The sequence below is a fragment of the Trachurus japonicus genome, chromosome 16 (assembly GCF_045865225.1).
Source record: "Trachurus japonicus isolate A0001 chromosome 16, Traja_1.0".
Classification (NCBI taxonomy): Eukaryota; Metazoa; Chordata; class Actinopteri; order Carangiformes; family Carangidae; genus Trachurus; species Trachurus japonicus.
Window position 1 is genome coordinate 34,881,668 of NC_140922.1, and position 17,311 is coordinate 34,898,978.

General features: G+C 44.6%; 1 protein-coding gene across 1 annotated transcript in view; it reads right to left on the reverse strand.

Moving 5' to 3' along the window:
• The window catches only part of LOC146972757 (collagen alpha-6(VI) chain-like), a 42,494-nt gene extending 25,725 nt beyond the window's left edge, over positions 1–16,769 (reverse strand). The window contains exons 1-13 of the mRNA XM_085803246.1: positions 16,559–16,769; positions 11,319–11,420; positions 10,357–10,926; positions 8,083–8,643; positions 7,070–7,675; positions 6,104–6,676; positions 5,118–5,666; positions 3,980–4,552; positions 2,910–3,473; positions 2,443–2,798; positions 1,464–1,539; positions 906–1,051; positions 232–324 (exon numbers count right to left, since the gene is read on the reverse strand). Of these exons, the coding sequence (XP_085659372.1) occupies positions 232–324; positions 906–1,051; positions 1,464–1,539; positions 2,443–2,798; positions 2,910–3,473; positions 3,980–4,552; positions 5,118–5,666; positions 6,104–6,676; positions 7,070–7,675; positions 8,083–8,643; positions 10,357–10,926; positions 11,319–11,420; positions 16,559–16,769 (4,980 nt within the window). The remainder of the gene's footprint in view (positions 1–231; positions 325–905; positions 1,052–1,463; positions 1,540–2,442; positions 2,799–2,909; positions 3,474–3,979; positions 4,553–5,117; positions 5,667–6,103; positions 6,677–7,069; positions 7,676–8,082; positions 8,644–10,356; positions 10,927–11,318; positions 11,421–16,558) is intronic.
• Between the last annotated feature and the right edge of the window lie 542 nt (positions 16,770–17,311).

Sequence of the window (17,311 nt, forward strand, 5' to 3'; positions counted from 1 at the left end):
CTTTATTTGATAGGACAGTTGAGAGTGTGACAGGAAATGGGAGGCAGAGATGGGGGGAATGACATGCAGGATAGGGCCGTCCGACGCGGGACTCGAACCGGGGCCGCCTGCAGCGAGGACTATAGCCTCAACACATGGGGCGGGTGCTCTACCAACTGAGCTAAACTCCGCCCCCCCTTCTATCATTTTCTGAAGAATGTATAAAGTTAACATGTAATGCACTGTGCTGACCTTTGACCCTGGTCCACCTGGAGAACCACGGGGGCCCTCGTGTCCTGAACATTTGCATGAGACATTGCAGCACTTCCTGTCCGACACCATGTTCTGCAGAGAGGAGGAGAAAACAACAACAGGTCAAATCTCCTGATTCAAATATCAGAAACTTCTGTTTTCAAACTCTGTCTATTCATAGAAAATATGAAATATTAAAACAGACACAACACCCTAGAAATGATTTCACTTTGAATGCAAACCAAACTATGGTTTGGAGCTCCTGTCCAAGGGATGTAACGTTAATTAATGGTTATTAGAATGACTGTACAGCGGAGGGATAATGCTTGTAAAAAGCCCCAGTGCTGTTATACTCTATAGCTGTGTCCCAATTCAGTGGCTGTAGCCTTTGGAGGACCCAGCCTACGTGGTCTACTGAGGCAACGGCTTCATCAACCGTCGGGAAATGAGACGGTCAAGCCTTTGGAGAATTTCCTGATTGCGTCCGAACGTGAAAATCCTAGAGCCACTAACGTTCGACAGCATGCTAGGTTGCAAGAATCTTGGGATACGGGAGGCCACGAAGGATAGGTGCGGTGCATCCTTCTAGAACTGGCAAAGGAAGGCTGCATTTGGAGGAGCCTTTGAATTAAATTGAATTGAGGTGATGTACCAGTAACACACACAGCACTTACAATCTGGTTGAAGATGGTGCTGGCTACGTTCGGCATGCCAATGGTCAGGGGGGGTTGGTAGGTGAATCCACGGCCAAACTCCAACATCTGCAGCCGGGCGGTGTCCCGCACTCCCTCCAGAGCCACGATCAGCAGAGCGCTGACCCCTGCAGACACAACACAGAACAGCAAAGTGTCGGCTTGACTGGCTTTAACGGTAGACAAAGCCAAAAATAAATTGAAAAACCCACAGAGATGAACCCTCGTTAAGGAACTAAATCCACATCAAAAAATCAGAAATATCTGAAGACATTGTGGCAAGGTGAAGAGGGCCCGGGCGGGGATTGACCCTACACCTCCCGGGTAAGAGTCATGCGCGCTTGCCAGTCACCCAAAGGGACATCCCCTTGGCCAAGTAGCCAGGGCACATGATCAATTGGAGACATAGTGATAGGAACCGTCAACTGTCACAACATGAATCAAAGAAACAAGTGCAAAGTAAATGTCAGTATGGAAATGATTTTATAATGACTAAAGTGAAGGACATTCATCAACAGAACATTGGAAACAACTTTTTACCCGACTGTCTCAGCCGCTCCGATTCCTCCTGCAGGTTCATCATATCATCAACTCCATCTGAGAAGATCACCAGCACCTACAAAAGATAAGGTCAGTCACATGTTAGCTTGTTGACAGGCTTTCATGGCGGAGTCTTGCATTTTATCCCCGTGTTTGTCCTTAAACAGCTTTGGTTCAGACTGAGACACAACATTTTGTACAGATGATCCTGCTGGGGTACATAAAGGATAAATGGTAACACCATAAGACTTGGATTTGTTGGTTTTCAGAGCCCCAACTATTACACCCCGTCCTGACATACAGCGATGCAACAGCGACGCGAGCGAGCGAGGAAAAGTGATTAGAATGCGTACTTTTCAATCAGCCTGTCCTGACGTGCCGCGAGCGACGTCGCGCCGTCCAGCGATGTCGCTCAACCCTGAAATTATCGCTCGCGTTGTCTCTATCTGGACGACATTTCGCGGCGGTGTCCCGCCCCTAAACACTTCTTATTGGTTGAAAAGTACACGCTGCTTCCTGTTGACAAGCAAGTTATCAGAGAGAGGAGAATATGAGAGGAAAAAACACTCAAAGATGTGAAAAACGGCAACCAGGAAATGCCAGGAATCTCAAAATAGCGCCGCAAGTTTGTGTATGTCCCTTTATAATTTGATTGGTTTGGATTCTGAACCAATAGAATATACTCGCGACAAAATCGTCACGCTGCCTATCAGGACACCCTCGCACGAGTTTTCGTTGCCGTTTCGCTTGCTCGCTGCATGTCAGGACGAGGTGTTATAGTGTGACCTTTTGAACATACTCAATGTTACGTGTGGTTATTAGGTTGACGATACTTTCCAGAGCTTTGACTAATGACTTCTCCATCACACAAGCCGCCCTGTCACATTAGCTGCTGAAAACACACTGCAGCCACAGAACGAGGAAGCATTTTGTCACTCTGGCATAATTTCATGATGACTTTGATGATCATCATTCTTACCTTGACATTAGCCTTGGACTTGGCTTGGAACAGCTCATTGAAGGCCCTCAGCTGGGCGGAGTTTAAGTAGGTTGGTTGTGACACTTGATGGCTCATGACGTTCTTCACTACATCTTCACTGTAAACTTCAAAATTTGTGTCATACAAAGACTGTCCATCACCACCGATCAGATGGTAGGAGATGTTGGTTTTCACATCTTTCTGTGCAACACAGCATAGGCTGTGTGCTGAGGAGAGATAAAGAGCGATTTGTGGCAGGAAGGTTTGTAGCTTGGTGTGACCACTGATCAGCATCTGACCAGGTGCACTGGTCCTTTGAGTAATATCAAATCCCATGGCGACATCAATGGTGCAGCCTGCAGCAAAGGGAAACGTGTCTTTACCTTGGGCAGTCTTGGACGTAAAGGAAAACAGTGGGAAAGACATTGAGACACTGTGACAGGCAACATTTTTCAACTTACCTTTACTTATAATGATTTGAGGTTTGCACAAAGCGTCAACCACCTTTTGCTTGATCTTTACCAAGCCGTCGAAGTTGCGCACATTGAACAGCCTCTCTGGGGTGCTAGTGATCTGTAGGAGTTGTAGGTCATAGACATCTCCTACGCCAACGGCAAACACCTCTATTCCCAAATTCCTGAGATCATCAGCTGCATCCTCCACATCATCATGAGAATTACCATCTGAGACCAACACCAGGTTCTTGGGGACAAACCCACGGCTGCCCTTTGATGCATGAAAGTACCCCTTAATGTGACGTAAGGCCTTTCCAAGATAGGTGTTTCCACCGGTGTACTCCATCTTCTCAATGTGTGCGATCATGTCCTCCTTGTCGGTGAAATCGGTGAGGGAAAACTCATCATGAGGGTCGTCACTGAACTGAGCAAGTCCAACATGTATGAGCCCTTTACTGACTTCAAGGCTGTTCACTATGCCTGTCGTGAAGTTTAGCATGGCTTTGTAATTTTTATCTTCGATACTACCTGATCGATCAAGTAGAAAGACAACATCTGCCAGCTCCTTTTCACAAACTGCCAAAGCAAAGCAAGAGAAAGACATTAGTCCACATTACTGATGAACAAATCAAGCGTAGCGTAAGTTCTGACAGAAGTCAGAAGTTGTGTTTTGTAGAATCTAGGGTTAGACACATCCTCACCTACTTTACAATTGTCTGAGGTCTTTTAAAAATGACAACTTTCACTGGTCAAAAACCAAAGAGGGGTGTTTGCTGCACTAGTGATACCTACTGGTTAAGGCACTTGTGGATCTTGGGCATATACTATATTTGACCTGTACCAAACCTACTCTGCCTCTAAATTCTCTATTATTTGAAATTCACAAAATGTTACCAGTATGTGCTTTTTCTGCTTCACCTGCTGATAACTTATCTCATTAGCTGAACTTGGTCCATTTGATCAAACGAGAACAGGAAAGTGCTTTTTTGTAAATGACCAAAAATTAGGCCCCTTCCCCTGAGAGAATTATGGTGCCACCTACATTCAACAATGTGGACATGGATAATGGCTTTGATTCTTACCTGGAGGAGTACCGCAGAGCTCTGATGAAATATTCTTGTGCAGATTTTTTAGGCCGTCAAAATTGTCCACATAGAAGACTTTGGATTTGTCGCCACCAGCCATGGTTTCCAGCTGTTCCCTGATTGCATTCCTTATTCCAATACTAAAGACAGTGATCCTGTTTGTTCGTAGTTCATCAGATGCCAGCTTCAGACCATGATGGTCGGTAGCATCCCCGTCTGTGATAACCATGAGGATCTGAGGTACCTTGAGAGCTTTGCGGCCGCCATATTCAGCACCAAAGAATGGTAAGCAAAATTTCAAGGCTTTGCTTGTGTAGGTATCTCCCGTTGGTTGCTTCATGTTTGTAATTGCATTAAGAACAGTTTGTTTGGAGTTACTATTCTTTAGAAAAAAATCAGTTGTTGGCTCATTGGAGTAGACAACGATCCCAAAACGAGAGTGGTCCAAGCCAACTGTGGTCTTGTTCACCATTGACTGCATGAATGTTTTCATGCTCATAAACTCTGTTTCATCTATGGTTGTGGAGCCATCCACTAGGAACAAAATGTCAGCTTTGCCAGTCTGACATTCTGATTTAGGAAAAAAGACAAAATTGAAACTTAATCAATCCAAAATGATCTTGATTACTGCAAAAAGAAAACATATTTAGATAAAATCAGATAAAATCAACCCTATAGGCCGCCTTGTGAGAGAATGAATGTGATTGAATAGAGACTAATCAGCTGGCTGTCAGCTGACTACAGCTGGGGCTTATGACTTATGTGTCCTGCATGAATTTGTGCAAAGCTTAATTTTTACCTGCCTTTTACCTAAAAAAAGGTCTACATACTCTGCATTTTTCTAGTGGCCCAAGGCCCTCTCTTCAGTTCAGTTCAGTGCATTCATTTATAGAGAGGCTCATTTTTAGTTTGTTTGCAACTGGTGTGGGATGTGCTTTTTAAAAATCAATGAAATATGTCCTTTGCTCAGGTTTGCAGGTGTTTTACATTCAACTGTACGATGTGTAAACCTGACAACTCATTCTTATTTGAGGTGTGGACTTATGCGTACATTGAAAAAAGAAAGATCAACATCATGACAGCTTCCACAAAATCTGGTTCAAGTACTTTTGGCATAAATCCATGCTGCTCTTACCTTCGCAGAGTTTCAGGACCAACTTGCTCTCCAGTTTCTTCAGAGAATCAAACCTGCCCACATAAAAGACGTTGTCCAATGAACCACTAAGCTCTCTCAGTTCTGTGGTGTCAGCCCGGTCCACTCCAATGGCATAGATCACTACATTCTTGTCTCGCAGAGCTTTAGCAGGGCCTTCGACTGCATCTTGGGACTTGCCATCTGTTATAATGACCAGCCTCTGTCCCACATTAGGACGCCCTCCACTGACTTCAAGAAAATGCTGTGACACCTCTGTGATGGCCTCTCCTGTGTGAGTGCCTCCTTTCATATGCTTCATATTGTCAATGGCTTCCAACATACTGTCTTTGCTGTAGATGTCGGTCAGGTCAAACTCCATTTTTCGTTGAGTGCTGTACTGCATGAGACCAATATGCACCTGGTTGTCCCCGATGGCAGACTTTCTAATGATGGATTTTATGAAATCTTTCATTTTCTGATAGCCTAGATCAGAGATGCTCCCAGAGCTATCAACTAAGAAAATGATATCAATCGGTACGTCTTTGCAAGCTGTGGACAAAGAACACAGAAACGTTAGTGAGATTTTCTTGTCCAAATTATTGAGAATCTACTTCTAGTTCTGATCTAGTTGTGATCTGTGCCAGTTAAGAAACTCCTGCAATCTTGAATCTTCTATCTCACTAGTAGAACAGCACTATCTGAACTATCCTCCGCCTCTTGACTGGCCTCTTCTGTTGAGCTGGTGATGTATACCATGTAAGGGGGGTATGGGAGACATACTATTTTTTGCATTACTAAACATCTCCATTCAAAATAGTGAACCACTGAACACATGCATGACTCTGCTTATATATCATGGCCACAGTTTTATTTTTTGCTATATTACAAAAATCCGAATAAGGCTTTCTTACTTCTCAAAGAGACACATTAGTTCTGGTTTTAACTGAACTGCAATTTTAAGCCATGCTCAGACCGGTTTTACTTACCATCTGTAGAACAGATTTCTCTGACAATGTCATCTTTAAGGGACTTAAGAGCGTCAAAATTGGTGATTAAGAAAGTATTCTTAGCGACACCAGCAATTTCTTCCAGCTCATCCTGGTCTGGTCCTCCTTTTTCTCCTTTCACTCCAACAGCAAAGATGGTGACTCCCTGTGCCCTTATTTTTTCTGCAGGAACTTTGACTTTATCTTGTGATTCTCCATCTGTGATGACAATCAGATATTCTGGAACTTTGTAACCCCGACTCTCCTTTGCTTTCTCAATTACTCTCTCCATGGCTTCCAGTGCTCTTCCTGTGTTTGTCCCGCCACCTGCATGGTGTATATTCTGCACGGCTGTCACCATACTTGCAGCATCTGAGTGAGTTGTTGGCTCAAATATCACAGTTCCAGATTTAGAGTATTTCATGAGCCCTATGCGAACATGGTTTTGCCCAATTTGGAAAGACTCAATAATCCCAATGATGAACTTCTGCATGTCCTTGAAGTCTTCTCTTTGAATGCTTCCTGAGTCATCCATCAGGAAAAAGATATCTGCGTCATCTTTTCGTTTACATGCTAGAGGGGAAACCCAAGAACAGGAGTTAATTATTTTTATCCAGACAAATAGGAGGAGGTTAATAAATGAAATTTTATACACTAGGAAATATTTAATTGAATGCACAAAAATAGTGTTTTACACCCCCATAACCCTAATAAACATACGGGTCAACAGGCTGTTGATTTATAACTTACTCTAAATTGGAAACTGATCATTGTTCATTACTGGAACCAAATCTTCATATTTTTTCTTTAGTTTCTAGGGTCAGAGGTACTTACAAGCCCACATGTATAATTCTCATCTTTATTTTATCTCCATGTTAATTTAAAATCATGTTTGCCACATAAATGGCCATAGAATCCTAAAACTCGGACACGAAAAGTCTGTTAAAAAAAAACAATTGTTCAGACCTTGTTTGATGTCAGTCTTGTCTGTAGTCACTTTATCAATGATGTCGCTGCACAGGGCTTTCTGCAGGCCCTGCTTCAGGGGTTTCAGGTCAGTGAAGTGGTCCACATTGTAAACATATTTATCGCTGGGATGAGATGCCATCTTCTCCAGTTCGGATATACTGGCGCCTCTGATTCCTACAGCGTAAATGGTGACACCAGCCCGACGAAGACTAATTGCTGCTTCGCTCACTTTATCGTCCGATTCACCGTCTGTGATCAACACTGCCACCTGCTGGACATTTTTCCTTTTGCCCCGTTTCTCAGTGAAGACATTGTCCCGTGTGAAGTTTAGAGCAGCTCCAGTTTTTGTACCACCACCACGGTATGGTAGGACGCTGACAGACTGCAGGATGTCAACTTTGCTTTTGGTTGTGTCGAGGTAGATGTGTGCTGTGGGACTGTCATGGTACGTAACAATGCCAACTCGGACCGATTTCCGACTGACGTCCAGGCCACTGATGATTGAGTGCAGGAAAGTTCGTATCAGCTGGAAGTTGGGGGTTTTAATGCTCCCTGACTCATCAACAATGAACACAACGTCTGCCACATTGGCCCCTTTGCAATCTGTGAAAGAAGCAAAATTGGTTAACTTGAGCAAGAAAACCAACAACAAACAAGTACCTCAACATGATATCACATCTGCTGAGAACTTTTAGCTGAGGTAATCGTCAACTGACACAACTGGCTGCCTCTTGAGCAAAATGTTGTCATCTATCACCATCTATAAACTGCAGCATGGTCAACCACCAAATGTGCTTGTTTGTCGAATCAGTACATAAACATGACCACCAAGTCATTTCACATGACAGACTTTTTTCAGAAGTCTTTCCAAAACAATTTAGAGCTCCTTCATAGTCTGCCTTGTTTGAAATACAAACTAGTAATAGCATACGTATTACTTCACTTCTCTGAACACATTAACCTTTCATGCAAAGCATTGATATTGAATCAGTCAGTAAAAACTTTCTTACCTTCAGTAACGTTCTCCTTTGATGGAGTCACAAAGATTTCTCTCAGAAGACTTACTCTGGGACTATCAAATGCATACGAAGGACTGCTGGCAAGATCATCCATAAGACTCCTTTCTGCACCTGCACTCATTGCCACAACATCTAACCCTGATGAGTGGATCAAATAAGCCTCCCTATACACAGGACCGACTGAGTCTCCTCCTGCCACAACGACCAGGAACTGTCGTGAGCCCTGGTCTGCACGACCCCCTGCCTCTTTGGTGAAAAAGTGAGTCCTTGCATACTTAAGAGCTTCAGCCAGGTTATGTTGTCTGCCAGGTTGCGGTCGTCGACGGAAACGTTGAACAGCATTGTATGTTGCCTGCTTGGTATAAGAGGAATTGAGAAAGAATTCAACCTTGGTTTCTTCAACATACTGAGCCAAACCTATACGGAATGCAGACGGCCCAATGTTCATTTTGTTGATCTCTTTGAGGAGCTCTGTTCTAAATATGGAGTATGGTCCTTGGGCCATGCCGCCGTCCACCAAGTAGAAAATATCTGCAAATTTGTCCGCCAAAGCTGGAAAAGAAAAGGAAAATGCATTATGGCGCAGTACAACATGGTTATCATGTTATGAGTGATTAATCTGCTTCAAACAAAGGCAAAGTGCTCCTGTTGTTTTGTTTGAACATCGTTCAAAGAATTCAGCTTTTCAACTCAGACATCTGCATGCCTGTAAGCCAGTTGTCACAGCAATCAACTGAACTTTTTCACTAGATGGTAAATGGTAACACTTTATAATAAGTACACACTATTAGTATGTAGTTTATAAATACAGTTGGTACTTAACCTTAACCCTATGAGTAAAACATTTTTAACCGTGTTTATAAACTATATACTAATGAGTATGCATGTGTTAAAAAATAATGAATTCAGTATTTAATGCTTAACTAATGCTTAACTCATTGAGTGCCATTGACGTATATATATGTCAATCAAAATCCAACGCTTGAGTGCCATTGACGTATATATACGTCAAATGCACTTTTCTGCGGCTGGTAAATGGGGACGCTCTCGCGCACACTGTGAGTAATTTTGGGGCTTCTGGGATGTGTAGAACGAAGAAGACTGTAGATCAGAGCAAGAGGTGAAGAAGAAGGAGAAGACAAGCACGATCGGTACAGAGATAAAAAAAAGTTGGGAAAAGTTTCTATTTCTAGAGGAAAACGACGGGCAGAGCCTGGAACAAGTGTAACGTGGAGCTGGAGGAAAGCTTAGCCACAGATGCTATTAGCATAGCTCCAGCATGAAGTGATCAGAGGAGGCAGGAAAGGTCAACTCATCTAGATGATCAGCACCAAAATGCCGAAGCGAAAGCGGATCGCGGAGTCAGTTTCACCAGTAGCTGTCTAACCGACGTGACGACGAACCGAGAGATCAGCGCGGTGCGTCGCTGCCGCGGCCGCGTCCAGCAGAGAGGCTGAAGACGCCACGACGTCTCCCTCCTGCTTCAGAGACGAGGGGAAGCAGCAGGAGGAGAAGGAGGGGAGGGCAGGGGAGGGGGGAGAAGAGGGTTAGGAGAGGGTGAGGGGGCAGCAACTGCAGGAGAAATAGGAGAGCAGGCATCACTCTGCAGAGTAAGACTCCTACTTGTTGTATTTTAGTTTTTTTTTTTTTTGTACAATGAAAAAACATGTGAAATGAAATTTTCAGACGTCTTACATGTTTTTGAAGCCAAAATTAAAACGGATAAATCACTGTTTTTCTTGAGAGACTCTCTTTCACAAAAATGCATTTTTCTCAGCTTTCTAGAAAAAAAGAGGTCTTTTTGGTGCAACCAGGCTCTATTCAACTTAAGATAAATTAAGAATGGAACAAGGTACAAACAAATGGTTTTTTCCCTAGTTAAATAGAGAGTCTCCTCTTTCCTTTGAGCTATTTGGTGTTTTCAGAGTCATAATACAAAATATTTTCTTGGTCTTAAAATATTACTCAAAATGCCCCGAAACGCTGGCACCTGGCACTGACCATTTTATAAAAGGTCTGGCACTCAAACAGTTAATAGTGTGTACTTTTCATAAAGTGTTACCCACTAAATGACTGCAGGAGATTTGCAAATCTGAACTTTATTAAAAATGTTGTAGTACTCAAACAAACACAGCCCACATGATTTCAGCCTGACAACAGAAACCTTACAAGGAACCTCAGATGCTCTCTCTCATTTCTTTCTACACATCTGCAGACATGGTCATTTTCATATTTAATGGGGAAATTGCCAAACTGGTTCCTAACCCTCCACAGATTTGCAGACCCTTTGCAGCAGCGTCCCCCTCATGGCCTCCAGAGCAGTGAAATCCGTGACATGGACCACATATTCGTGGAGGTTGGCGATGTCCTGGAGCTGTTTCTCTTTTGCTTCTCCCACACCGATAGCAAACACAATGACTCCCTGATCCCTCAGTTCCTGTGCTGGTTTAATCACGTCATCTGTGGACTCCCCATCGGTGATGACCACAGCAATCTGAGGAACCCCCTGGAGGAATCGGCTCCCTGCTGCAAGGGTGAAGAACTCTGTCCGGATGAAGTTGATGGCCTTGCCCGTTTCTGTCCCCCCATCTTTTTGGATGATTTTGTCCACTGCACCCACCAGTGACTTCCTATCAGGGTGAGCCTTCAGGAGGAACTCCCTTTGTGGATCATTACTGTACTGCGCTACGCCGATCCGAACTTTATTGGGGCCAATGTCTAGGGCCCGGATGACGTTGTGGAGAAAAGTCTTGACCTGCTGAAAGTTTTCGGCTGAAATGCTGCCGGAGCCATCGACAAGGAAGACGATGTCGGCCACAGTTGCATTTTCACAATCTGGATGATAGAAGAAAAAACGTCAGCATCACATATCCCACAATAGCATTCTGGAAGAAATGTTAGAAACAGCCACAGTAACGTTATTAGTCACAACCTCCCAAAATTGCTATTGGCTGACTAAACTAATTGAACTGTTAGTTTAGCATTGCTGCAATGTGCACTAAAATGTGCAAACTTATTCCTTTTAAAAATTCTAAACATATTTTATACTTTGTTTTGTTTACCTCTTTAACTCATAAACATTATGTTGAAATGGATTTTAAAAATCCATTCAGTGTGTTTCTTTATACAGGAACCTGGCTAAAGGTTAGTGTGACATAAACCCTATGGACACCAGCGTTCACCTTTACTGTACTTGTACATGTCTCATTTCATAAAGCAGAGCTTACCTTTCTGAGCAGCGACACCATAGCAACACGCTGCTACGATGAGGCTGAAGAGAAGACCTGCGCTTCCCTTCATTCTGAAAACGCTCATCAGCTTCTCTTCTCCTGTAAAACAGACGTAAGAGCTGGGTTGAAGCCTGTCATCACCCGTCCTCGGGCCTATCTCCTCAAATATGCTCAACTCTGTGAAAAGTCTGGGAGTGCACCTTGATAATTCTTTTAAATTTGGTGAACAAATTTCATCTGTGGTCAGCTCAATCTTCTTCCAATTGAGATTAATAAGCAAAATAAAAGCCTACATTCCCCGGGTGACTTACCGTGCGTTCACACCAAACGCGATGGACGCGATGCCATCGCCTGTAACGCGAGTATCACGTCGCTTGACACATTTATCACATTTTTCACCAACGCTTCATCGCGCTATGATGCAACCCACCTCCCGCTATTTTCTTTCTCTCGTCAACCATGGCTGAGAAATATTAATAAATATAAATACATATGAAATATTCACAAGGAGGAAGCTGTAGGTCCTCTGACCCTCTGCAGGCATTATCTTTTTTATTACGATCGCGGTAAAAGTACGACGTTGTGTCGTAAAGCTCCGGGAAACGGCCATGGATGTATATTATTGATCTGAGGAAAACACACACAGCCCCGGGTGTTTTTTTTTTTTTTTTTTACACAGCCACAGTTCTTCTCTGGAGGAGGGTCTGGTGAGCGAGACTACAGCCACAGTCATCTTCTCCACCATGTTTTGAAATGTGTGTCTGGTAGCTGTGTTGGTGACGTGGTTGAATATCAACACTGATTGGATGTCGCGGCACAGTGTCACGCGATGTCGCTTGAAAAGTTCAAATTTTTCAACTTCAAGCGATGGCCGCGATGATGCGATGGCCGCGATGATGCGATGGCCGCGTCATCGCTTCATCGCGTCGCTCGTAGCACCCGAAATGCGTCACCCGACGCGCCATCGCGTGTCATCGCGTGTCATCGCGTCATTTACACTGACTTTTAATGGAAAGTTGTGGCGTTCATCGCGTTTGGTGTGAACGCACCGTTAGAGAAAGCGGTGCATGCCTTTATTACGGCTGGACTACTGCAACGCTCTGTATGTGGGCCTAGACCAGTCCTCTATCCAGCGTTTTTTGAAGGGAAAAGAACTGGCTATTTCTGGGAAAAAGGATTTAAATTAGTAACAGATGCAGATCAGCTTTTTGGCTGCAAACTAACCTCATTGCTTAGACATTAATGTCACACTGAGTCAAGTGATTAGCCTACAGCAGAGAAACCTGATAATTTCAAGATTTGTTCCGACAAAATTACATCGTCATATATGACCAGAAAATGCTTTAAGTTCAAACATTAATTGAATGCCAACAGGAATAAAAACAAAACAAAAAACAAAAAAAATACACATGTGCATGCAAGACATCACTTTGAAGGAGAAATAATAAAATCCAAAAGACATTGGTGCACTTTAAATGTTAAACAGTTAAACTCTGCATAGCAAAGAGATGTTCAGAGTAACTTACAGATCTGCTGCTGCTGCATCAGCTCCCTCTGCATCCAAACACACGAGTCGCAGGTTTCCCCCTGGACGATGATAAAGATAAGGAGGAGGAGGGGGGGGATGACGACGATAAGTGGAGGAGGAGGAGGAGGAGGAGGAGGAATGAGACCCGACAATCGAACTCCTCCTCGTCCCACCACATGTTGCAGGAGAGGCTGCTGAACTGTAATCAATCACTTTTTTCTTTTTCTTTTTTTCAGCACTCGGGACCAGCTTTGTCCTTTTACAGCCAGCTGCCGACTTTCAGTCATTTACCCTCTCTCAGTTTGCGAACACGTTTGCAAGGTTAGGGGTCCGTACCTTATGCTGCTGTGATACGGAATCTGACGTGTAGATTCATATGTAAAGCATCCGGGTCATTAAATGGTATTATTTCATGCATAATCAATCCTGCACTCAGCTCAGTCAGGTTCACATCAATGATGTGGAACCACTGGCGCTCATGTCTGTACACTTATGTGGGATTGTTATATATCATCTACATCTACATTAAAAATGTTAATTTAAGTCATAATTATTATTCAATATTTGCGCTTATTTTGCACACAAATGTTGATATTGTGGAAATTGCATTGACAAGGTAAGAACAATTTCTCAGCTTGAGTGCACAAACTGTATGCCTCGTTTATTGAAGCAGGAAGTGCAACGAACCGCAAGATGGCAACGTACACCAAAAGACGAGCACGGGCTCGACGTCATCACAAAAACATAGTTACTTAAAGGGACCGTGATCCCGGAACAGTACCTCCTACATGCATAACACAATAAGAAATAATCGCATGACATGGCAAGGCAAGGCAAGGCAATTTTATTTGTATAGCCCGTTTTTACAAACAGTTTGTCTCAAAGGGCTTTACATGGCATCGTAACAACATCCTCTGTCCTTAGACCCTCACATCCACTGAGGAAAAACTCCATGGAAAACCCTTTTAACAGGGAAAAGTCGGAGAAACCTCAGGGTGAGCAACAGAGGAGGGATCCCTCACCCAGGACGGACAGACGTGCAATAGATGTTGTTACAGACAAGAAAACAGTTTACAGTTTGTCACAGAATGTGCGAAATATGGAAATGTTAGCAGGAGTTGATGAAGGCAGTCTCTGGTGAGGGGAGGGGGCGGGGGGGGGGGGGGGGGGTGGGGGGGGGGCAGGGAGAGCTGGCCAGCTCGATGGGAGGGCTGGGTGGCAGACTGGTCCATGGGAAGGAAGGGGAGGCCGGTCTAACAGCAGGGGAAGGGGAGGGAGGGGGGGGCGATGCAGGCGGCGGCTGGTGCAGAGAGATGGAGCTCCGGTGGATCTGTGGAAACACAGAGAGAGTGCGAGACACCAAGGCCAAACTACAAAGTACAACAGAAAATGACAGTTCAAAAATATACTGAGGAGAGGAGAGGAGAGGAGAGGAGAGGGGAGGGGAGAAGAGGAGAGGAGAGGAGAGGAGGAGAGGGCTCTGTGTAACCAGATGTGTCCCCAGCAGTCTAAGCCTATAGCAGCGTAGCTATAAAATGGTTCAGAGCTACCTGAACCAGCCCTAACTAAAAGCCCTGTCATAAAGGAAGGTCTTAAGTCTAGACTTAAATGTAGTTAGAGTGTCTGCCTCTTTGACCCATGGAGAGAGCTGGTTCCACAGTAAAGGAGCCCGGTAACTGAAGGCTCTACCTCCCAGTCTGTTTTTAGAGATACTGGGAGTCACTAACAGACCTGCATTCTGGGAGCGGAGTGCTCTGGTAGGACAGTAAGGAATGATTAGTTCTTTCAGATAGGACGGAGCTTTATCATTAAGAGCCTTATAAGTCAGCAGAAGGATTTTGAAGTCTATTCTAAATCCTACAGGAAGCCAGTGGAGAGAAGCTAAGGTGGGAGAGATGTGCTCTCTCTTCCTAACTCCTGTCAAAACCCTCGCTGCGGCATTCTGGACCAGCTGGAGACTCTTTAGAGAGTTTTTCGGACATCCTGACAGGAGAGAGTTGCAGTAGTCTAGCCTAGAAGTGATAAATGCATGTACTAGTTTCTCAGCATCACTCTGGGGGAGGATATTCCTAATCTTAGTGATACTGCGCAGATGGAAGAAGGCGGTCCTAGTCACGTGTAGGGTTGTTCGGTATACCGGTACTAGAGTGGTACCGGGGTACTGACGCATTTAAAACGGTACCATACTGCGCTTAGATGGGACCGGTACTTTCATTTTGCGCCGCCGGCAGCGGTGACGTCGCCCCGTGAAGTCGCCGCATTGTAATTTGAGCCGAGGCGAGCGAGTGAGCGAGTCACAAACGAAGCAAGGTGCTTTTTTTTTTATTACCGTTACAGCGCCACCTGTCCATGTGCCTGTGTTTATGTGTGTATCTGTGTGTGTGTGCGCGCCGCGCGCGAGAGAGACGGGCCGCCACAGACTCGTTAATTAATGCAAACAGCTGGTTGATAAGTCCGTTTTTACCGCGGATCACCACTGGCATGCTCTCTGTCTCTGTGTGTCTCTCTCTCTCTCTCTCTCTCTCTCCCTCTCTCTGTGAGTGAGTGAGTGAACAGCGCTACGCGGAGATGAATTAATGGAGCGATATTGCGTTGATGGGGGGGGTGGGGGGGGGCTTGGTCTTGATTCTGTGGCGCTGCATATGGGAAACAATAGGTGTGTGTTTGTGTAAAATGAACGTTTGTGTTTCATTCTATAAACTACTGAGAACAATTTCTCCCAAAAATTACAACTGGTCAAAATAACAAAAAAAGATGCAGTGTTTTCAGACCTCAAATAACGCAGTTGATAATCATTTTTAAACAGACCACTAATGATTTAATTTAGGAAGAGTTCAGTCCTGATGCATATGTTATAGTTCTAAGATTTTCTATTAAAATAAAGTCAATAATGACATTTTTTGTGTTCTCTTTTTATTTGGAAAAGTACCGAAAAGTATCGAAAAGTATCGAAAAACATTTTGGTACCGATACCGGTACCAAAATGTTGGTATCGTGACAACACTAGTCACGTGCTTTATGTGGGAGTTAAAGGAAAGGTCCTGGTCAAAAATGACTCCAAGGTTCCTCGCGGTTGTACTCGGGGTCAGGGTGATGCCATCTAGAGTAGCGATCTGATTGGAGAACGTGTCCCTGAGATGTTTAGGTCCAAACACGATGACCTCAGTTTTATCTGAATTCAGTAGCAAGAAGTTAGAGGACATCCAGGATCTAATGTCTTTCAGACAGTCTTGCAGATTAAGATATAAGTGTATAGAACTACAAAGTGCAAGGGTGAATTATGTAAGTCCATTCAGTCCCCCCAGAATTCACCATATGAGAGAAAAAAATAAAAATAAAGACATATTCAGCCGTTTGAAGCCCAGCGGGGACTTTTGACTGAGGTAGGCCGTGGTGTGAGGTAGGACCAGGTGCAAAAAGCCTCGCATTGTCCAGCAGCGTGTCCTGCTGTAGAGTTGTTGACCAAGGTACGGTGGTGTTGGGGACAAAATCCCCTGGAATCCGCAGCGGCTGGCCATAAACCAGCTCCGCGGAAGAGGACTGTAGGTCTTCCTTTGGTGCGGTCCTGATGCCCAGCATTACCCAGGGCAGCTTGTCGACCCAGTTGCAGTCTTTGAGGCTAGCGCGAAGAGCAGCCTTCATTGATCTGTGAAACCACACAGGAGCGTGGTGCCGGCGTCACCAAAAACCACGTCTTCTATTTTCAAACCTTTAGTCGAGGTCCTCAGGAGCTGCACATCCTGGTCTGTGGTTTGGTCTGCTGCCATGCGGCTGTAATCGAAGCCAATATGGACTGCTCCTGCCAGCATGCTGGCGTTGGCCAGGGCGGCCTTGGTGTCAGCAAAGGCTTTTTCTCTCTCCTCAGTCCAGTCCACAGCGTGTGTGGGGCTACCTTTCAAGGCCTTGTACAATAGTCGCATGTGTTGAGGTAAAAGTAAAAGTAAAAGTTTACCATGCCGAGGAACTCTTGCAGAGCCTTGACAGTGAGCGGGCGTGGAAAATGTGTGACCGCCTCCACCTTTGATGGGAGCGGGACCGCCCTGTCTTTGGTGACTCTGTGCCCCAGGAAATCAATGGTGGAGAGCCCAAATTGGCATTTGGCGGGGTTGATAATTATTCCGCGCTCGCCACCAGGATGTCGTCCAGGTACACAAAAAGAAAAGGCAGGTCACGTAACACAGAGTCCATGAGACGTTGAAAAGAGGAGTTTTTAAGGCCGAAAAGCATCCTCAAAAACTCAAAAGACCAAATGGGGTGATTACTGCTGTTTTGGGAATGTCCAGTGAGTGTACAGGCACCTGATGATAGCCCCGGACAAGGTCCACTTTAGAAAAAATCACCATACCAGCCAGGTGTGCTGAAAAATCCTGAATGTTGGGGACTGGGTATCGGTCAGGTGTCGTCACGATGACGTGGCGGCACATAACGCTCAGCGTCATCACGTAAATTAGCGGGTTGACCC